At 37.6% G+C, this 23,828-nt stretch overlaps 1 protein-coding gene across 1 annotated transcript in view; it reads left to right on the plus strand.

Moving 5' to 3' along the window:
- Positions 1 to 23,828, plus strand: part of LOC103129234 (roundabout homolog 2-like) — a 187,102-nt gene that overhangs the window by 27,237 nt on the left and 136,037 nt on the right. Inside the window, exon 2 of the mRNA XM_016664915.1 lies at positions 7,157 to 7,281. Coding sequence (XP_016520401.1) covers positions 7,194 to 7,281 — 88 coding nt within the window. The 5' untranslated portion in view covers positions 7,157 to 7,193. The remainder of the gene's footprint in view (positions 1 to 7,156; positions 7,282 to 23,828) is intronic.

Below are 23,828 nucleotides of genomic sequence, written 5' to 3' on the forward strand. Positions count from 1 at the left end.
TTCTGAAGGCTTGAAGAGATGCAAGCGATGTGACTCAAACAAACAGGGAAGGACAATCCAGTGGAACATCATCCACCTTCCACACAGATCAACTCAGATATCCAGCATGTTAATCCTTTTACTTTAATCAAGTGAAGGTGCATACCTTCAACATAAACTACTTAATCCAATGTTGGCACTTTTATGAGGACGGAGTTGCCACAGTGACATAAAGGAGAGAATGGTTCACAGACATAGCAGCGATATATCATAATATGTCACAGAAACAGCTCAACACAACAGACTTAATGAGATTTACGGGGGTCTCTACACACAGAAGAGCTTCCCTTCATTTTGTTAATGCCCAGAGAAGAGTTTAACGTGTCAGTCTTGACAGGTTCATAGAAACAGGATTGTTTTACATTCCCAATATTTCCATGAACTTATGACTTCTGTCAGTCACAAACACAGATATTTACATTCCAGAAAATAAAATCATGTTGAATTGTAGACTATGGTTAAGATGGAGTCTGATCATCTGTTGTTATCTGAAGGAGCAGTATTATGAGTTTTACCATTTTACAGCACAGTTAAGTAACTATGTTAACTTCGGTTGTTATAAAAATTCTATATCAAATACGACTTCTTACTAATCAAGTTCATTTGTATGGCAATTTTCAGCATTACGGCAGTTCAAAGTGCTTTACATTGTGAAGACATAAACATCAGTTGTGAAAACCAATTACAGACATCACATTTTGTCAAGTGCCATCGTTTGAATTATCAATGCTCATCAAATATGTTGGTCAATGTTGCATTAATATTGGTTTCAAAGCAACTCTACACAAGTATTTTTTTGGTCTTGATTTAAAGACTAAAATATTTTGCTTCCTAATTTATCGCCTTGAAATTGGGTCGCTGTCTCTTTAAAAACTCCTGGTCTTTCTGAAACTACGTCTTCAGGAGGTCATCACATCATCACTCTTCTATTAACCCTTTAACATCATTTTACCAGTGTTACACTGAGAAGTAGCTCGTATAATGAACCCAGCAGATGTGCAGCTCCACCAGGTATTTGCTAATTGCTGCTGGATAGTCTGAAGGAGCCGAGTGGGGGAGTTGCGGGGATGTCTGCTCTGTGAAGCTGAAGCTTGGAAGCTCCAGCTCCAAGGAGCAGCTGCGTCTCGAATGCAGAGCTAGGTCTACTCAGGCGATTTGGACAATTGAATTTTTTTAGTTATTTTAATGAGATGCCAGAGAAAGTCCTGGAGAGATCCGATTTTACTCCAGTTGCATGGAACATAGGGCAAAACAGCAACAGATTACAGTAGTACATTGAAATGTCTTTTTAACGTGTGCTTTTAGTTTTTATTGTACGGTAAGTAAAAGTATCTGACATGCTACTCAAACGCCCAACTCGAGTCTAAGGACATTTCTAAGTCTTCCAAACTCTGAGAGAAATTGAAAGGACCATTGGGGGCAACCCTTATCTGTGGCGCAAATATTCCCTTAATATTTTTGTTTTTTAAAACAAGTCATACTAGCAGCATGTGGTTGTATAAAGACATTTTAAATGTGGCTTCAAGTGATTCTTCTCAATCCTGCTCTGTTCAGAAGCAACTATTCTTCTGTTTTTTTGCCGCACTTCACCACCACATGTCCAACGCACGCTAAAGGAGCCTACTGAAGTGCATTAATTGACATGACGCATCACTGCACTCCCGATTTGCGTTCCCCCTTTAGTTTCAACTTCTCCTTCCATTTGAGTTGTTAATAAGGCTGTGCATTGTGCATCAGGGGCAGAGAGCAAAGAGAGAAAGAAAAACACAATAAAGCAGTGATTAGAGTGGAGGCCTCAGAGGTAATATGAACTCCAATTAACTTTCCCTTAAGGTGCCCTCAAAGCAGCGTGATAGTGAAGAGAGTGAAACATGTAAAACAATTTTACTTCTTCACCAGGAAAGAGAATTTGTAGATCTGCACTGGTGAAGATGTAGCATCCCTATGCAGGTGGGTTTTAAGACGTCGGTTTATGCTGAAAAGTCCCAGTGAAAAACCACATTCTGCACAGCATTGCCCCAGGTTACTAAGTGTTCAGAAATCAATTTGTGGACAGTGACTGTTGTGCTGATGGTCGATTGAGGGACTTGGTCACTGAGCCAGCAGCAATGCTTCTTGTCACTGACTGATTAATTGGCTTGAATCCATTCAGTGGTCATCAAGTCAGATAAGGAGAGACAATGAGGGCCTTTCAGTCCTCTCCAGCTCAATTGGTAGTGAACTTAGAAGAAACAAGTATTGTAAAACATCTCCTTTCTTTTGATGCAAGGGGGGTGAATAATGAGGAGGGAGAAATAGTTATTGATTGGATTGTCAGGCATCTTCACATAAGTGTTTGTGGTTTCCAGCAGGGAGAGTGAGGATAGATCTTCCTCTATCTCTAATCTGTATGTTCATTAATCAAATGGCACTCTATGATGCTGTGAATTATGGGTTTAGCTCCGTACTTGCGTCGGGGTTGAAAAGGCCACCTCACTGCCATGTAACCCAAATTCCAACACCACAGACCCCTGGCGCCCGCTTGTCTCGCTCAAGTCCCGACTAGTAATTGGGTGTTTATCAGACTGCCTGAAAAGAACGCCGCAGTGTTTGTCAGACATCATCATCAGGAAAACCTATTCCACCACCAGGATAGTCTTTCGAATGAATGTCTTGGAATCTTCTGGTGTAACAGGGACTTTATCAGGTACTACCTAACATTCTCATCATCATTACATGTAAATTGTGCGAATGCAACCCATAATTCCTTTGCCGTGCAATGACACCGGAGCATCGAGGTGATAACGCACACGCAGCAGTGAGGTCCCCTCAGCTGAGATCTGATTTTTCCCTTTCCACAGTTCTGCTAATTGTGAAACCAGGAGAGTTGAAAGGGCTCGTAAAGTGGCCACTCTGCATCTACAGATAGTGATATAGCAAATGCAAATTGGTATGAATATGGCTTCCTTCCTTGTAATGCTATTACAAAAGGAAGGTGAGCAAGATAAGAAGGAACGACAACACGAAACCTTGAGCTGGTTGTTAGATGTGGAACATACAGTACCTTTACCTTCATAGCCCTTGAAGGTTTGTTTGTCTTTAACAATGCCATTATTATATATTTTTTGTCACTTTATGTGAAAAACACAAAATCATGCATCCTTAGGCAGTTGAAAAAAACCCTGAAAAGCATGCATTGTATTCAGTGCAGCCTGAGTAAATACATTGAGGAAGTACTTTTCTCTGCAACTACAGTTGCAAATTTTGGTTGCTCGTTCCTTTTGCCCAATAGGTCAGTGTGCTATAGATACTGTCTTGTGAATATCAGGTTGTCAGTTAGATTAAGGTCTAGGTTTTGACTGGGTATTAAGATGCTTCGATCTGCATCGTTCCATTGTAGGTTTGGTTTTATCTTTAGAGTTTGCATTGTGCTGGAAGGTGAACTTCCATCAGGTCTCAAATTTTGTTCAGGTTTAGTTTACATCTATCTTCCCATTAACTCTGACCAGCTTTCCTATCCCTGTCTAAGAGACCTGGGTGTTTCACCATGAGGATGATGTGTTCAAGGTAATAGTGTTTTCATTTCAGTTTAATTTGAACACAGCCCCTATCTTGTGTTTGCTGTGTCTCCTACATGACTTTAAGAAAACTGTAAAGAACATTTCTTTACAACTTTCTTCTTACATAAAGCCCAGGTTTATAGAGTGTGATTAATAGTTGTCCTGTCAAGAAATTGTGCTACCTGAACTGTGAACTGCTGTAGCTTTTTCCATGTACCTTTTGGCTTAAGAGAAATTCAGTGCTTAGCACTGTTTTATAACGTAACCTTGGTGTAAGCTCCACAACTTACAGAGTTGTAAAAAAAAAAATCCACCTTACAGCTGCAATATGTAACTTTTACCCCCAAAAAGAAAAAAAAATTCTGTTTGTATATTTGTTAAAAATATCATCATGTTGTGATAGTATAAAATGAGACAATTTGTAAAAAACAATGTAGCTCCTCTACTTCCTCCTTGTCTTCCTCCTTGTCTCTCTCAAGACTTGAAATACATCTTTGCATTTTACATCTGTCAAATGCAAAGATGTAATCTCTGCCAAAAAAACCCCAATCTGAGCCAGGAGGAGGGGCTTAACGCTGTCAATCATGCTTGTGTATGGACTGTGTTTGAGCTCCTTCCTGACACTTAACTTTAGACTGCTTCTGAACAACAGCAGGACCCAAACTATAACTAGTGACGGGCCTGATATGGTATAAACAGATATGAGTTTTAAAAAAAGAAATAGTTCATTTTTGAGGTGGTATGATTTCACCTTCTATTCACAGAGGAAATACTATCCAACAACATTTCAGCATGCAGATAAGACTGTTCTAACATCAGCTTCAAACTGTTTCTAAAAGCTAAAGCTAAAATTAGCCTCAGCTAATTCAGGTGGAAAGCACAAACTGTGCAACTGATGTATTAGAAGCTACAGATTACATGCTATATTCAGCTTCTAACAGCAACAAAACCACTTACTAGCATTACTTAGCTCAACTCCAGCTGAAGTTAACATGTTAGAAATGTTAACTGTATGTTGAGTTTCAAAGTGGAGCTCTCTTCAGTAGTTATCCCCCTAAACATTCAACTCTGTGCTCTATGTCAAGAAATGAAGCAAAATAATAATATCTTTCCGTTTCATGAATGCACGTGTTGCTCCTTTTAGACCTGAAGGAGCTACGCTAAATGCTAAATGTGAAGATAGAAGACTGGCGTAGGCTCAGTCATTGTGTCCCTGCCTTGGTATTCACGACAAAGCAAGTCCATCATATTTGAGGTGAAGCATAGCCAATTCGAGGAGTGTTTCATGCCTGAGGACAGGGCTGCAAAGAGAAAGTCACACTGCAACGCTGTGTTTGGGGGAAGAAGGGAGTCTGAAGACAGTGAGACACAGAGAGAAGCAGAGAGAGAACGGGAGACGTATAGATGTCGGGGCTGTCGGGCCCGCTGGATGTAATCAAACAAGGGTGAACAGGTTGCTCCACAGATGGCTGATCCAGAGAATCCTCCGATTTATTTCCCCGCCGCAGACGGTCTCTGTCACCGTGTGCAGGTGATGACTGCACGGTGGCATTGTCTCACTCACACACACACACACACACGCAACACACACCACTAAACTCAGATGCTTTTGTCTCTCTCGTCTGATATGAGTGTGAGGGGAATTTGTTGTGTGTTTAATGTTTCAATCCCTGCCTGCTGGAGTTGCAGGTCTAATATCAGAACAGATGATGGTGGTTTGGAAGGGAATTCCTACTGCTGATGAGAAGAACTAAGACAAGCAAAAATAAAACACAAACAGCAAAAATCTGAGTCTCTCACTTCATAAGACACTAAACAAATAATCACTAAATAACAAAGCCATTTATTTATTCAGCAACAGAAGTTGACTTAGCTTGAATTTCAAATAAAAAATTAAACATGTTAAACACGGATATTGTTTCACCCTCAACTTTAGTTCTTTCAGCTTTTACGACTTCCCTACATGTTTAAAAACTTCTTCCATCTCTTGTTTGGAATCTTTTTCCTCTTGCTCACTGATATTTGATCTCTTTTGTGATACAACTGTCTTTCCTAAATCCCTCCAAAGATTATGCAACCTGATTTTAAATTTGGTTCTTGAGAACTCCAATGTTCCAGTTCTCTTGGAATCTTGGAAAAACAGTTTCACAATTGTGGTGTCGTCATTAAGTGAAAAACACAATGAAAATCTCAACTAAATAAGTTTGTGCACATGTTAAGTCATTAAAACATGCTGGAAATGATGCTCCTACCACTTCCTGTCGTCTTCTACATCTTTTCTGCCAGCAGTAACATCCGGTTGTTGATGACATGACTTGTGTGATGTGAAAAAAGCTTTTCCATTGCAGTTTTATGAAATACTCTAATTTTGATACAGCTCAAAAAGCACTTCATCATATCTCAAAAACTTTTTATAGTACAGTGAGAATTTCTTTGAAAACTGGTGCGCTTCAATGAAGCACATTTATTTTCGTAATTCCGATTTGTGCAATTATATGGTCAATGGAAATGCAGCTTATGACATCTTAATATACATTTGTCAACCAAACACTGATGTATGATTGGCATCATTGCCTTGTTTAGAAGTCCGGTGATGGAAGCTGATGCATTTTTTTTTTTTATATGACCTGAGTTTTCTGGGAATCCATGACACCAACACATGATCAAGACTGGCACTTCCTGCCATAGAAAAAAACAAAACAAAAACAAGCCCACATCATTATTGATCAATCATCATGTTGGGCTACAGGCTTGCCCTAGTCTTGCACATGCCAGACATAGTTCTGGTCCAAATGTTCAAACATTTCCAGTGTTGCTTTATCAGTCCGTTGAACGTTCAAATCTCTGTAATCTTATCCAATTTCTCCTTACTCAGTACACTTCCTAACATTTGGAAACTCGATTTTTTGAGAAATAGTGAAGGCTTTTCAGGTGTAATGAATTACTCTGGTTTCATCCTTCTTATGACTGCCTCTCCTAATTCAAACCCTTAAACCAAGTATGGTTTAAGCATCGTAGAGTAAGGGATCGTGAAAGAGTCGCAAAAAACTTCAATGTGTTAATGCCACAACTCTCACCGCTTTAAAGATATCAATATTTCAAAGAGCTTTTGGAATTTTTATATAACTATCTTAATCATATACTGCCACACAAACACAACATAATGTATTTTCTGTGTGATTTTACAAATCACTAATGTACAAAATCATGTTTTTGTGAAAAACATTTACTTCTGACTACAACTATCTATTACCAATGGGCAGTTCTTAAAAGAAGAAGGATAACCGGAATTAATTCCAACAAAAGTTGAAAATTAATAAACAAATAGTCCCAAAAGGCTACAATATGAATGAAAACTGCTCAGTCTCGAACAATCCCTTTTCATACCCTTAGTAAGGTTGAATCTTAGGAAAGAAACATAACATGGTCATAACAGCTGAACAATCAGACATATTTAAGAAACTCTTGTGGAAGTTAATTTGATCATATGCCGTATAAATACAACGTTTTTATGTTATTTTAAAGCTCCATAAAGCTTTGTAAACAACACTCAGTGGTTTTGTTTTTCCTTTTCCTAGTTTTACGTCAAGTGATGCCAGGACAGTGAGCACCGTGATGCGTGGCGCTTGGTTGGGGACGACCCCCATCATAATAATGGTTCTGCTTCAGCTGGCTCAGGCCGAAGACGCTCCTTTAGCCCCAGGTAAGAGATTTTTATGTTCTTCTCTAACCGGCATGACCTCCCATTAGTGAAGTCTGTGCTGTGCTCCATCTTCATGATTTGTCAGCATCTTTCAGTCTGAGTGATTGTCTGGCCGTCATATGTTTGACATCGTCGTAGGCTGGGACTCATTACTGAAAAAAGCCATTTCACAAAACGAATTGGAACAATTTTATTTAGCTCAAAACCAAAAGGTTTTGCACTACCAGTGATAAAACAGTTTCTGGCAATTTGATTTCCTAAGATATACCAGATTCTCATTTAGTTGCTTGTATCATGTGACTCTAGAGTATGCATGGATTATACACTGTCGTAAATTAATTTCATTTGAATGCAAAATGTTACAAACTGCATATGAGATAAACAGATATTTTAACTATCTTATACAATTTTTTTGTATAATCTCACCCACTCCACATAATACACCACAAATATTTAATTTAAGAAAATGCATGTACAAAAAATCCCGATGTGTCCATGCAGCTGAGCTCAAAATGAGCTTAAAAGCAATGGACTTGATTCATTGATTCATTTGATTTGCTTCATTTGCTGTGTTGGGATCTTGGCAGTGAGTATTTTTTAATCGAAATTATGTAGCTTGACTAAAATTTAGAGCTTAGTACCAAACCTTTGAACAGCCAGACTCCGAAATAGTTGTCTCCTACTGCCCATCAGATTGCTCAACAATCCCATCACTAAGACTGTCAGAGACTGCTTGAAAATACTTAATTATATATAACTATATAACTATAGTTATATATGTTTAGCAATACATTATTATTTGCATATTATGTAACTATAGGCACACTTGTGGTTTTGTGTGTGCTCCGGTGGCCAAGCAAAGACATTTCATTGCTAATTTCACTTATGTTTCTTTGTGCATTGACAATAAAATAAGTCTAAGTCTAGTCTAATATGTAAACTAAGAATTCTTTAAAGCCTGATTAAATATTGACTTTTAAAATGACTTTTAATAGGTAGAAAAAGAACCAAAGGCTAGTATCCCATGGAAGTTGTATCTTTATTTATTCAAAAGATGTTCACCTCTGTAAAACATTTTTTTTTATTTTAATCCTTTTTTCCAAAACAAATCACTTATTTTGCAATTAATTTAGTCTCGTACACCTCCTAATTACTTAAGATGTCAGAGTTTTAGCATGACTCACATCTTCCCTGACAACCTCCCTTGTGCTTTGCTTAAATAAGAAAAGAATCTGTACTATGTATTTTTATCGTAACGACGTTCGACAGTCGCCATAGTTACAGCATGTTGCCATCACTTTGTTTCCATCTCGTCCTGATCAGGCGGGACGACAGGTCCCTGCAGCCCTGCTTAGAGGAGCTGCTTTCTTATTCTGGTGTGTCTGTTGCTTTAGATTGCCTCTCACCTTTCATTCATTCTCTCTACCCACCATTCCTTCATGCTACCTACTCCTTTCTTTTCTGTATTATTTTCTCGCCTGCGCTATCTTCAAAGCAATTTACCTGTCAACTGCAACGTGATACATTTCACCCCAGTATACAAAAGTACCAGTATACGTGTCCGTGTGACACTCGATGAGTTCTCCTAACACCATAGTTAGCATCTGTTGATGAGTAATTTGTAACATCATCATCTGACTAGTAGCAGTTCCTATAACAACACAACACCTACTCGTTGAGCATCAAACAATAAAAAGTGTTTCATTTTTTTCCCCCCCGAACACGATCACGTATTGCTGAGCGAAATAAAACCTACAGGAAACTCAAGTGGCAGATATTGTGTCAGAACATATGAATTTCTTCTTCTATTTAAGGCGCCTGCTGCCTGCAGCAGTATGTTCAGCCTTTGTGAAGATTCACCCCGACTACAGAAGGGTTGTCAGATCTGAGGTGTGTACTCTACTTTCAGCGTGTGTCATCATCGTAAAGAAGGAATTTCATAAATACCTGGATTAAGAGGAGCCCAGTTTGAAAAAAGAAAGGGGGGAAATCTTTCTCTTACTGTGTGTCAGAAAAAAAAGACAAATATAAAGGCTTCGGTTTGATTTGCATGGGTTTTCATACGTCGTGACTGACCTTTTCCTTTACATATTCTCTGTTCTAAAACAAAAAAAAAAAAAACTTTCTCTTGTCTTTTATTAAAGTCACTTCCTCTTTTTCTGTTTGTTGTTGAGGTTGTGGTATAGCAGCGTAGCCAACCCTCTCAGAATCATAAGTTATGTTCCACTTTCCTGAGTGCAGATTCTCTCGCGCTCACATTTGTCTATTAGAATTTATGTTCATACCGGGTCATTCTTCAGTTAATAAAACATGATCAATACTCGAGCAGGAAGTTGTAATATCTGTCGTGGTATGTATGGGTAACGATAGGAAGGTCAGAATGGTGGATTAATATCTCAGCCGCTCCACTTTATCTTAACCGTTTTAGCGGCCTGAAGGATATCTCGAGCGGCTTCCATGCTCTGTCTGTGTCTGTATATAATGCAATTAGGCGAAGACTTGAGCGGATGCCAACGTTTTGGCAGCGCTTAGAGCTTAATATGCAGCCACAGAACAAAGTGAATTTATCTGGCTCTGCTTTTCTGCTACATGACGGATGGCAAACAAGCTGAATCATAAACGGTATTGACATGCCTTAACTTTTACTGTGTCATAGCTGCTATGAATCGACTTTGCAGGGAGCACCATTTATCGTGGTCTACAGTGTTTTAAAGGAGCATATAGATTTTTTTTATGTGCAGTTTGAATTAAAATTTCTGCTCTGTTTCATGGAAATACAGTTGGTATTTTCTGTAAATCGGAGGGTCAATAAAAAGGGGGCAATGATACATCCAGTCTTCCAGGACAAGGCAATAAGCCATATCATTCCACGAGAATGAATCTTATAACGGAGACTAAGCAGCTTTTTTTTCAAGTAATGGGAATTCTCACAATATTATGAGGATAAAGCCATAATATTACAAGAATAACATCATTAGATTATAGGAATAAAGACACCATATTACCAACAAAATATGTAAAATTACAATAAAGTATTTTGATGAGGAAAAAAACTTTAATAGGGTTATCAAGATCTGATGTAACTAGTTAATCAACTATGTGGTTTTTTTTTCTTTGCCAAAGACAAAAACAAAAAACAACAAAAAAAAAACAGTCGTTTGTACAATTGTTTCAAAGTCTTGCTACCGATTGTAATGCGATGCCGAAGTGTCAAAAGATTAAGAACCGGAACTGAACAGGGACAGGGGTTTTTGGGTTTGGTTTTGCTTTTCATCTTATTAAATGTTTTAGTTCACTTTAGTTTAACCCTTCATGGTCATTTCAGTTTTATTATTTTGATGTAAATTATTTTGGCTAGTTTTGTCTTGTTTCTTGCTTTCCTTATTTCAGTTCCATTCTAGTGTTTCTAGTTATGCTTATTTCTTAGGTATTTCGTCACCCAAGGTTCAGTTATTCATATACATATATTAGGTTGTTTCTTTAGTCCTTCTAGTTGTTCCTTATTTCAGCTCCCTCGTAGTGTGTCTAGTTTTCTTATCTTGCTACCTTCGGTTTAGTTCTGTTATGTCTACATCCATGCCCATCTTCCTTTAGTAATCCTAGTTAGGTTATTTTTAAGTCCTTCTTGCTCCCCCCGTAGTATTTCTAGTTTTCTTTTTTTGTCACTTTAGGTTTAGTCAATCTTTTTGTCTGAATCTATGTCCATCTTTCTTTAATGATTCTAATTAGGTTATTTCTTTGTTTAGTTGTTTTGTTTCTCGATAGTCCACTTGGTAATCCTGTAACCCTATTTATTCGATTATTAACTTTATGTTGGGACTTCCACTGCATTCGAAAGTCAATGGTTTTAGTTTTTGTCAAAACAAATTGGAGAGAATCAACTGTAATCTAGGTATCATAGAAATCAGAAAAATAAGCCTTTGCTTTATCACCGGTACGAATCACAAATCAGATCCCAACTTTTGCATCAGTAGCTTCTACTGATTAGCCAACTCTGATATTTTAACAGTTCTTATACATCCTTGATCTTTACAATCACGGTTTGGAGGCTTCATTAACAGTACTATGATCTTGTGTTGTTAGCCAGCCTGCTGACAGTTTAACTGGCCAACTCTGTCAAGGTCAACTTAAGAACTACTTCCTTTACTCCAAACTACTCCAAACAAAGGCATAAAAGGAAGTCAAACTTAACTCCAGCCACTTTCATATCTGGAGCTCTTAATAACTTACTTTGCTAAACCAAGTCAAATGCAGACAACAATTAAATAGTGCTTCCAGAGATGGCCTTTAATATCATGGTAAAGAAATACCATGGTTATTCATCTTACACCACAGGCAGCTGATTTTATAAACTTTAAAGATTGTGTCTTTTCATTTGTTGGCACTACCACTGTCAAAAATTCAATATTCATAGGTTTTTCACATAAAAAGTTTGTTTTCCTCAAACCACTTGCGATTGTTTATCGGTGATGCTGCCCTTTAACTGGATTGTCTTGACAAATGAACTCCATAAGACAGCAATATAACTGTCACACTGAGGCAAATTTAATACAAAGCAACGTAAAATACTCTTTTTTCCATAGCATCTGATTTAACATAACATCTGATTTTTTTGCTTAAAGAAAGTTGAAAACATCTTCTTCTACCAGAATATAATCATTCTCAACATACGGCGGACGCCTGGGCTCATGTTTTACTGCCGGTCACCCCCTTCTTCCTTACCTTTACATTAAGCATTCAGTTTGCATACCACCCTGAGGGTGATTAAATATGTGGTTAATACAGCACCATGAGAGTATTGAATTACACAGAAGCCACGCTGACCTTTTTAAATTACAGAACCAATTGTGCAAGACGGCAAAGGAAGTTTATAACAGGTACTGCCAAGATGGAGCCTGGAGGAGAATGGATCTGCTGCCGCCGTCCTGCTGACGCGTTCCTTATTAGTGCTCTGCTCTATAAGCACTCTGTCTGACACTCAGGCTTTCGCCTTATTCTCTTAGACTGCCACTTCATCCAATGCACTTTATTGAAATCTCACTATATTTTGCGAACAAAAACCCATTAGCTCATTCTCGTAAATGAGCCGACCACCCGGCACACGCGCACGCTCGCGTTCTAATTTGACATTTAATTTCGCTGTGGATGAGACTCGTATCATTCTTGACGCACGGTAGAGCCTCACTCTATAAATCTTGATCAGTGGCCATTTTCTCAAATGCATCCTAGTAAGCATATTGGGTCTGCTGATATCTGAAGGTCGCCTCCCTTCTCCCTGATTTAATTTGAAGCTGAGGCCAGAGAAAAATGAGGCAGAGCGCTTTAGCATCAAGCCCACAAGTCCACAGAGTCGCTGCCATTTTTCAGAGATAGTTGTAATCATCTTCAATCCCCCCATTGAGAGAATTCAAAGCCTGCCTGGCATCAGCACAGGAAACTTTGCTTGGCAGAGGGCAGGAAAAGCTTTTTGCCAATGAAAAAGTCAAAATGAAACACCGGGACATTAAATACTCAGTGTGTGTCTCTCTTGCCAACTTTAAAAGTGACTCCTGATTGCTTTTTACAGCACTTTGCAGAACGCCTAGTAATTGTATTTCAGAGAGAAATCCTCATTTCACCACTTTTGCTCTCCTTTCTCGGGGGAGCATGCAGTGTTATTGGGGGGGGAGAGAGAAGATGGAAGATGTGGCATTTTATCTAATGCAATTCTCGTGACAGAATGTTTATTTTCAGTGGCATGATACAATTTAGTGACACGACTCTTTCCATTAAGACATATTGAACAGCTTTGTCAAAGGAACCCTCTTACCAGCTCCGTCCTCTGAGTACCGGCTTCACTAATTCCTCAAAGCAAAACATCAAGCTTCATTCTGTCAGCTTCTGTGCCTATAGATATTCCAGTTATTGTGTAGTTTGCTTTTTAAGTGTATTTCAGAAGAAAACTAACCATCCAGACTTTGGTTGCATGAGACTAAAACAAGGACATAACTTGACACAAAAACACCACATGGCATGTCAAGAAATTACCGGAACTGTATGCACTTGTTCACATTGACATTACACAGCCAAAATATTGCAAAAGTAGAAGAGGGAAGCTACAGTTGAGGCATTCTGAAACTCGTATTGATTGTTGGATTTGTGTCTGGAAGGTAATTTTGCTGAGATTCTCTATCTGTGCATCCCTGTTGCAGCACTTTGATACGTTCTTCCTTTGAACTGCTCCGATTTGCCCTCTAGAATTTCCCTTTTGCCATGTCCTTGCTATTATTGTGGTTGTATACAAATACAGTGCCTTGCAGAGGTATCCATACCCATGCCCTGAACACAGATTTTGTCAAAAGATTTTCTGTGATAAAACAACACAAAGTGAAGCATAACTGTGAAGTGAAATGGAAATAACACAAACAATACATTTTGGAGAAGTCAGAAACTATGGCGTTCGTTTGTTTTCGGCCCCCTGAGTTGATACTGAGTTGCAGAATAGAATAGAAATGGAATGGGCTTTTTTTGTGTTTCTCTGACTAATGTTCTTGTTGCCAAGGTTTCAGAGTTAGTGCATGACCGTGTCTTGATAGGTTTTATCATTTGCCACTTTATCTATTGTCACAGAATGGACTGAGCACTGCTCTGTGAAACATTCAAAGGTTGGGTTACTGTTTTTTTTTAACACAATACCGCCTTTGTCACTGCTTTACCTCTGACCTCTCTGGTGATCCTGTGATTAAATGACACCCGTGTGGATTCTGTTTATGAATTAGCTGACCTCTGTAGGAAACTGGTTGCTCTGGATACTGTTTAAGGATAATAAAGAAAAGGAGACTGAATCTAAAAGTGTGCTGTTCTGCTTAGGCTTTTATTTTATGAATCATTTTCCTTACATTCCACAATATGTTGGTCAATCTAACAGCCAAATGAAAGATATTTAAGGTGGAATCATAACATGAAAAACAAGTTCATTTGTTTAAGGAAAGATGAGTCATGTGAATGCATTCATATTGTGAATCACTGGGTTGAGCACTTTTGTAATCAACCATATTTCAAGTCATTCAAAATGTATGTTAAATGAATTCATCTCCTACATAATTTTTTATGTAAATGTACAGCGCCTATAAAAAGTATTCACACCTTTGGATGTTTTATCCTCTTCATTCCTTTTACAAATCAATCATGAACAACAAATTTTGATTTATTTTTTACAAAATAAAGCACAAAAACCTTTTTAATATCGAAGTGAAAACAGATTTCTACAAAATTAGATTAAATAAGCATGTGATCGCACAAATATTTTCTTCTATTGGTGATAGCAGTTTCACAATCAGGATACAAAAAACCTCAAAGCCATCTTGAGTTGAGTTCAATCCATCATCAAGAAATGGAAGAAATATAGCCAAAGTGTAAACCTGCCTAGATCAGGCCGTCCTCACAACCTGAATGACCATCTAAAAAGAAGACAGTAAGACAGGTCACCAGGTCACCATGACTACTCAGCATTCAACAACTTTCCCCCAGGAACCCCAGAGACGTCACCAGTCAGAGCTTTATTGGCAATGAGAAAACCACTGCTGAAGAAAAGTCAGAACAAGGCCAAAAGGTCCGAGGGAGACTCCCTGATCAAGTGGAAGGAAATTCTTTAGTCTGACGAGAAAAAAAAAATTAGCTTTATGGTCATTAGACAAGACATTATTTTTGGTTGGCACCAAACACTTCACAATCCAGCATTGACACTGTGAAGCATGGTGCCTGGTGATTCTGGGCAGCTGGCCCTGAAAGGTTTGTAAAGGTAGAAGGTAAAATGAAAGCAGATAAATGTAGGACAATCCTGGAGGACAATTAGTTTCCAACTACGGCTTCAGAGAACATTTATTTTCAAGCAAGACAACATGAAGCATCCAGCTAAAGCTGCACAGAAATGATTGGAAGACAACAATGTGGATGTTCTGGAGTGGCCCAGTCAAAGCCCAGACCTCGGTTTGATAGAGAATTTGTGGCAGGATGTGAAAAGGTCCAGTCATCTCCACCAACCTGACAGAGAAGTTTGAGTTTAGCAGGAAGACTAAAGGAAAAACTGCAGCCTGACTGAGACCGATCCACTCAGACTGCATGCTGGCTTGAATAGTTTTACTTTCACATTAAAGAGGTTTTATTTGCCTTTTTTTAAATCAAAAAGTCAAATTTCGTTGATTATGATAAAACATGAATACTTTTTATTGGCATTTTATTGGTGTATGTTTTTCTTTCAATTTTGTAAGATCTCCAAAAGTAAACAATAATGTCTGTGTATCTTTGTGTCTTTTACTTTAACAAAAAAGGACCAAATGGTACATTCCATGAAATGTGAACATATTGTTGAAAGGATGTGACTCAGTTTTTCCTGGAGCACAGAGCCCAGTGCTTATCATCTCCCAGTCTCTTGCTCTGCTCAGCCATCATTTAATTACAGAGCGCAGTACTAGCTACTGTTCCCTCATCACACACCACCCTCAGGCTCTCATTTAATGATGCAAAATCTGTTCCAGGAAATCTGGGCATTTACTCCTGCTTTTTTAATGTTGATTATGTCGCATTTTGTGTCTTTAGAGGGTTTTGATGTTGTCTTTACATAAAGTCAGAGTAGATTTTATTCAAGGCAAATGCACACATATTCAAGGTGGATTAAATGTCCGCTTTGAACATTTAATCCATGGTGGATTAAATGTCCCACCTTGGAACATTTAATGCTCCAAGGTCTAATACATTTCCTGTATTAGGCCATATTAGGCCTCCTATTAGGCCATATTTTTTTCACGTGTGTATTGTGATCTCACCTTGAATTTTAGCTGCATTAGTTCATTTAAAACTAGGTTGATTTAAAGTTGTGACCAAAAGTTTTGGAAGTGGCACAAGTGTTGTTTTGTGAGCTTTGAAGTAGGAGTGTGAGATGTTGGGAATTTTGATATTAATCTTATAAATGTCACTGAGGCCGATGCCGATACAGTTTCTTGAAATTTTTAAAGTTTCTCTAATAATTTGGTGATTCGACTTCAGTTAGTTAATTATGATAAAATACAGGACAAAGATTTTGGGCAATTCAAAGTATGCAAACATTACAAAGGTATGAAATCCTGTTTTCAAATTCAAAAATGTAAGCTCTTCATATTTGGTATTTCTGTTTCTGCGTATGTACTGGCATGATCTCAGAGGAAATTCCAATAATTTGCTGGATATATAGAAGAGAAACTGCGAACAAAAGGACTAATATGATCACACTAGTCTTGAACCCATACCAATAGTCGCTTTGGTATTGATGGTATTGATATTTAGATTGGTTCACCCTAACAGGCACACAGGTATATAGAACTGACAGAGGAGAAGAGATGGAGAAATTTGGGAAAATGAAAAGGAAACCGTGAAGGAGCCAGAGGCAAGAAAAGATCAGGAAATCCAATGAATCCTGCATCACCTTGGTTTTCCTGCGAATGTTAAATGCCATTCACTTTTTACCTCTTTTGATAAGCCAAAATACTAGTGGTACTCCTGAAAGTTTAGTACAAAAAGTGTTGATGTAGCTATCAAGTAAACAATCTTTAGAGTTAAAAAAACTTTTGAATGCTAAGGTATTTGATGCAAAAATGTTCATCATTTCCTCTCTCTTTTTGAGGCTAAGCAGTCCTGATTAAATAATACAAACTGAGTTAATAAACTGAACTTAAAATTAGTTTTAAGACTAAAACCAATAAATATTCTGCAGCAACTTATAATTTAGGCTGTTTTGAAAGTCAGGTGAGTGTATCCTGAGTGGTGATGCAAGAAACAGGTAAATAGTGAATTGTATCAGGTTTTTTTATTTGAGGGTGGGGGATGGACGTGAAAAATAATTCTTTCCCAAAGGGGGGCATGACAGAAAATAATTCAAAATTATAGTTAATTGCTTTATAATTGTGTAGTTTTTTTTTTGTTTTTTGTTTTTTTTGTATGTTGAGAAAAATTAGGCAGTTTTTGTAAAACATAAACTCCTTCTCTTTGTACGAAGTATATCTGTGATTAATGATGCCCACCCATTTTGTATGTGGTATATCTTTGTATGTGTTGATTCATATAAAATCAACACATATAAAATTTATTGTGAGATGTTTCCATCTGGTCATGTAATACTCCCCAAACTAGATGTGACATAAAACTGACATAATTATTAGGTGAATTAATCAGATAATAGGTCAGGCAGCCATACTGTCACATCCATTTCAAACATTCGGCATGCAGAGGTGAGTGGATCTTCCTCACTGCAGACAAAGCATTTGATTAGCATAGCATAAAATTTAGTAACGTTATTGTCCTTTGTTTATTTGTAGTATCTCTTACATAAATTTAGTTGCAGTTAAACCAATAAACAACACATAAACTTATAATTTGTAGCACTGCTGCCATGGTGAAAACATAAGCAGCAGGATGTTTGTGAGTGTGACGGCGGTGTAATGGTGCACATTCTTTCCAGATAGAATTCTGTCATAGCTCATTGTTCCTGCCAGCAGCATCAATGTATGTAAACTTGTATTCCGGTGTTCTATGACGAGCTGTGCATGCAGCAGGGTTAAATCATTTCCATAGACACGACACAGACACCTCTGCATCTCTTCACCCCATTCCCCAGTATGGCCTTCACGCATACAAGCACACACACACACACACACACACGCACGCACACACACACATCCATCCCCCATCCTTTGAGCCACAGCAGGCCTCTCATGGGGCTTGTGCTTTGGGGCTGTGAGAGAGTGTCATCTCGCAAATGAATTTCTCCTCACATCCCTCTCTCTATTAAAGAAGCTGTTTGTGCTCCTGCAGCAGCACGCCACACTCCCCTGTAGCTGTTTGTGCTCTCACACACTCTGCTACTTGTTATTTTGATACCTGTGCCGTGTTCTCTGGCTACCTGTATTGAAGGGAAACAACAGGATGACTTATTCCCTCTTGTTGTAATAAGTATTATTTGTTTTATGTGTTTAGCTCACTTCATGTCAGTATGCCACTCTTTTTCATTTTCTTAAGTTTGCAAAGACTTTTGATTTTTTGTTTAGCCTTTTTTCTGCCGTTTATCCCAAATATTAGAATAATCTTTAGTAGACAAGCTTAACATTCAATCCCTATTAGACATATTATGATTTAATACTTGAACTGGGTTGGTCAGTCAGTATAAAAAGTATACAAATGACTTTTTGCTCTGCTGAGAACTCTCTTCAGTGCAGATGTTGTTCTTGAAGAAAGATGACTCAACTAGGACTTCAGCTAACAACTATTTTAGTAATTGATTACTATTTCTTTTATTCTGGTGAATAATCATACTCCAAAATTGTCACATTCTGCAGATTTTTCATTTAACCACTTAACCCTTTTTTATCCAATATTAGAAATACAATTTATAACATAAACAAATAATTAGTCCTTTTTAAATAAGAACATTTTAATTTTATTGCCTAACATAGCATTCCTTTAGTGTACACTTGATCATCAGTAGAAAAGGATCCATTTGCAGCTAAAAAATATTTCTAACATTGGAAAACTCAGCCCTTTCTTCTTTACTTAGCATTATTAAAGTGCAGGGCTGATCTGGTGATTCTTTTTGATTAACCAATTAATAATTGGACAAAAAGACATGCTTAATATGATCTTTTTCCTTTATTTTACAAAATTTGAACCAGGAGAAACTAAAACTAGTCCACTTGAGGGGTTATGGACAGAACATATTTACAGGCAAAGGTTTTTTTTTTATCTTAAAAGAAAAAAATATATGTATCTTTTGTAATGTAAAAGATAAATATACTACTGTGAGTATTTTGTTGTGGCCTTTTTTTGGCCTTTTTTCAGTCTGTATAATTCGATTTATAAATTAGTCAATTATATTTTCAGTAATCAGTTTATAGCGATTAATTAGATCAGTCATTTCACCCCTAGACTATTTTTGTAATGAATGTGACTTTAAAAAAAGAAAGCAGGTGAAAAGTCATAGTTTTAAGAAGCTCCTAGAAAGGAAATTGTATTTTCTTTTATCCTTTTTGCCAAAAGAAGCTGCAGATATTTTCAGCAACCCTGCTGTTTTACACAAGATTTACTAAATCTATAACACACAGACTGATGTCTTACAGTTAGTAATGCCAATATCACTAATTGTACTAATTGTGCTGAACACTCTCATTGTGCTGCAGCCTATTTTAATATGCTAAAGTCAGCTGAAAATGTGATCATGTCATCCATGTTTTGAAATTCAGTTTAACTGCGGAGCTGTGTAACATTAGCTGCGTTTTCATTCACTTCAGTGGAATTACAAAAATAAATAAATTTGCTTAATGGAAACAGTTCATTTTCAAAGAAGCTAGTTTTTTGAGAAAATAGTTTTATGATGAAGTGTTTTTTTGGTTGTAATAGATGTATTTTGCAAAACTGCAATGGAAACACTTTTTTTTTTTTTTCAAATTGCACGAGTCACATGATCGACACTGGCAGAAAAGACGAAAGAGACGGCTGGGTTTACCTCTCGTTGATTCAGGGAGTACTTATTCTGGTATAAAACTTTTTAACCTGAGTGGGAAGAACAGTGAAATGCAGTACCAACTCCCACACCTCCACCGCCAAAAAGCTTGAGCTCTATCTCTACTTTCTATTGAATTCCAGCTTTAAAGGCTCCGCAGTGCGTCTGGGTATTCTTTGCATTTAGCCTAAACGGCCTTTGTAAAGTACTGAATTGTTAGCTCAATTTCCCATGCACACTCATCTTTTTTTTCCTTCCATTTCCCATTTGAGAAAAGATATTGAAGATGATCCCCCTGTTCTGGCAAGTGGCCATTTTAAATGAAGGCTATTTCAGCTCTTTCATTTGTCAATCAGAGTGAAGAGTGACTCTCCGACAGGTGCCTGACTGTGAGCCAGTAATTGTTGGCGTCCCCTTCTGCCCGGCGCGCGCGCCGCTGCTTTGCATGTGAAAGGATCTTGAAAGAAGAAGTGATTGCTGAATTAATACTCAAACTGCCTTTTGTCTCCCTCGCTCTGGCTTCTGCTATCAAGAGACACAGAGGTGCAGACGAGGGGACAGTCGGAGAGGAAGAGCTCTGTTGTTTTTTTAGGGGAGGGGGGGGTTCCCCCTCTTTAACTTTTTAAAAGTTCTTTCTCAGTTAAAAAAAACTGCAACACATGGGGATTCATGTCTGTCAGTCTTTCTTGAGTTATCTGTTCATTGCCTATTCAAAAATCAAGCTGTTGTAGCTTTCAGACGAGAAAAATTAATAATATTTCAAAGAATAGAACTGAAAGTTTGATATTGGAAAAACATACAGTATACGACACAGTACAGTAATTGTATTTATTTTCAGGAGATACCCTACAACACATGAACAACATTAGATAAATGTACAATAATTGGTCTTAAAGTCTTGCTCCAGCATAGTGAAATAGTTTCTATCACATTGTTCTGATGATGGAAAGATTGCTACAAAGTCTGTGATTCTTTGCAATTGACTTGTCTTGATTAAATAGTTTACCAACAGTTAGACATTTTATAATAAGCTGAATTTAATGATAGCAAACTCTAACTAGGATTTAACATTAAGTAATATGACCAGAATCTAACTACTGAACTGTATTATGTTAGAATGAAGTGGATTGGTTATAATTGGATTTGTTTCGGTTTAACTAAATATAATTTCATTGGTTTGTCCTTTGACATTCCAAAGAGATGAGATTTGTTATAATTTGGTTCTGGGAAAATAAACTGAATGGAATTAATACCAGGATATTGAAATGAATGAAATGAAAATGCATTTGTACTTACTACAGTGCCATGGATTTGAATGCATGACTATTTACTATATGCAACAACTTTTATATTTCAGTCTATTTGATTTTTTGCACCTAATCCGTTAAGAAGCTGGCAGTTTTTTCAGATATACTAAGCTCAGTAAAAGTCTTATCTTAAATGAGCTTCCAGAGGACAATTAAACAATCCTTGGAGGCACAAAACTCCAGCAACAGTGAAACACATACTCAAATATAATATGTGTACTTTTTATTTCATTTTATCAACAAATTTTCCTTTTTTAAATTTAATAACTTATTTGGTCTCTCAATGAATATAAACATTAGTCATTTGAATGCATAAAAAAAACTGATTTAGAAATAGAAATCCATGAGTTTAAAACTCTGAAGTGGGAAGCAAGAAGAAGAAATATAAGGATTGATGTGTATGGGTAGCTCAGAAGAGCAATCCTTTGAAGGTATCAGGTTACCTTACCTGTAGTACAGTGATGTCAGATTATCATAATAACCTGACATCAGATGAGTCTTACATCTGATGTTTTGCAAAGTAACATGGAAGATGTTCTGCTTAGAAAAGACAGAATCAATACGAAAGTTTTTCTTCAGCAGAGTTAACTGTTTTCTCTGGGTCGAGGCATTGGATGTTCTCCCAGTGCAACTGGGATATATTTTATTTATAAAAAAAATTAATTGAGGTTCCTCAATTACACTGAGGCCAAATTGGATACAAAGAAAAAAATGCTGTTAAAGAAAGTCTCAGATAATACTGAACACATGGAGACCAGAAGAAAAAACTAGATAAAATATTACCTGGAAGTTAAACAAACTACTGAAGTACAGGAAGCAAAAATAAAAGGTTTTTTTTTTTGCTGCTACAGAACCTTGGGCAAGTTGATCAGTCATGATGGATGGATGAAAGGTTCTGTTCGTTTCTCATACTATCAGTCCTTCCCTATCAGATCTTCAGTTAGTTCACAGAAGATCTAACACTGCACTGACCACCGCAGCAGGGGAAAAGTGTGTTCCTTGCCTCATTACATGACCGGCTGGAAAAAGTGGTTTTGTTGTTTTCAAACCTTAAAGTTTTGAGGGAGAAACTTTTCAAAACTGTTAGACGGCCTTATATTTATGTCTGAAAGCCAAAAACAGGATACTTTTAAATTGTTAGTTTCAAAAGCTAACAGAGTTCTCAGCTGTAGAGAAAAATCATTACTTTGAGTAAGTAATGGAAGGCAGCTAAATGGTCAGATTATCAAAGCAAACATGACTTATAAGAAATCTCATTTCGCAATTTGATGCCTTAAAATTAGCCCCTCATCAGAACAATGCTTCTCATTGTATTGTTTACAACCATTATTATGAGTGTTGGATTTTGGATTAAGAAGCACTGTAGCTCATATGATTCGCTCAGCAGACACAATTCCGATTTTTTATCAGATTGGATTTTTTAGCCGGGGCTGTTCACACTACCAAACATATGCGACCTGTATGCGTTCTGCAGTGTGAACAGGCAAACGAACTGAAAGTGTCCCACATGCGCAGTAGAGGGCGCAATAGCGTCATCGTTCTCAGTGTTCTGCCAACTGCCATAAAAAGAAGAAGTGTTCAGTGTTTGCAGAAGTAAACATGGAGGCTAACGGTGGAGCATAGCTTACATATTTGAAGTTGTTGTCCGGCCGGAGCAACATATTAACAACTTAATCCTCGTATAGTCCGTCGTGGTTGTTGTTTTTCTTCCCGCTTGTGCGTACCGGGATGCAGAATAGTGAGATTTGTTGAGAACCAGTGACGTTCAATTTGGTTAATGTGACCTGAACGTTAGGTCGCATTTGAATCGGATACCTGTCGGATATGGGTCACATTCGAAAAGAATCCGACCTGTGCTGTTCAGACTGTCATGAAAAGATCGGATACAGGTCGCATTACGTCAAAAAATCGGAATTGAGTCACTGCAGTGTGAACGCAGCCTTAGTTCCATCAGGTGTTTGCTATTTACTGTTGTCGCTAGTCTGGAGGAGGTGAGTAAGGGAGGCTTGGATGATTTGTTAGGTGGAATCTCGACTGGGGACTGCAGCTGCAGCTTTCTGAGAGCAAGTGTTTAGGCACCTCATATGGTTGCCATGGGAGATTCAATGATTTCTCAAACCTGCTTGAAAGAATCAAAGCAACTCTCCAGGTATGTTTCTGGTGAGGGAATAACATTATAACATGACATAAGTATTCAAAGGGTTGATAGTACATTGGCTTAATGCAAAGATGTGATCAAGGCCTTCTGTATGTTCATAGTCATAGCTACTCCAAGTTTCTGTAAAGAGGTTTGTCAGGATGCTTGATCATTTTAAAGCTCCTTACCTTGCCATTATTGTCTGCCATGATAACTGACGTATTACTCCTCCTCCAAGCTGATGGCATCAAGTTATAAACCATTGACAGCTATTGTGTTTTAAGGAAATGAAACAGTACTTTTTTATGAGTTTTTCTTATCTCTGAATGTTGTCTGTCCTGCTTTCCTGTAACGTCTGTAAGGAATCTCAGTCCCAACATGCTGCAATCTGTTCCACCACAACATTTTGGATAAGAGAACTAAGCCAACACTGGGAGCCAAGATTACTCTTTGGACATAATGACAAGTGAAATTAAAGATAAGGAAAAAAAAATAGAGTCCAATTTTAGCTTTGGGCAGATGGTGGCAAAACAGTGTTGCTATATTGCTGTGTGTTTGCCCTGCTGAATGACTACTGTCTGTCCCTGAACTCTCTTAT

The sequence above is a fragment of the Poecilia formosa genome, unplaced genomic scaffold, assembly GCF_000485575.1.
Source record: "Poecilia formosa unplaced genomic scaffold, Poecilia_formosa-5.1.2 Scaffold528, whole genome shotgun sequence".
In the NCBI taxonomy this organism is placed as follows: domain Eukaryota; kingdom Metazoa; phylum Chordata; class Actinopteri; order Cyprinodontiformes; family Poeciliidae; genus Poecilia; species Poecilia formosa.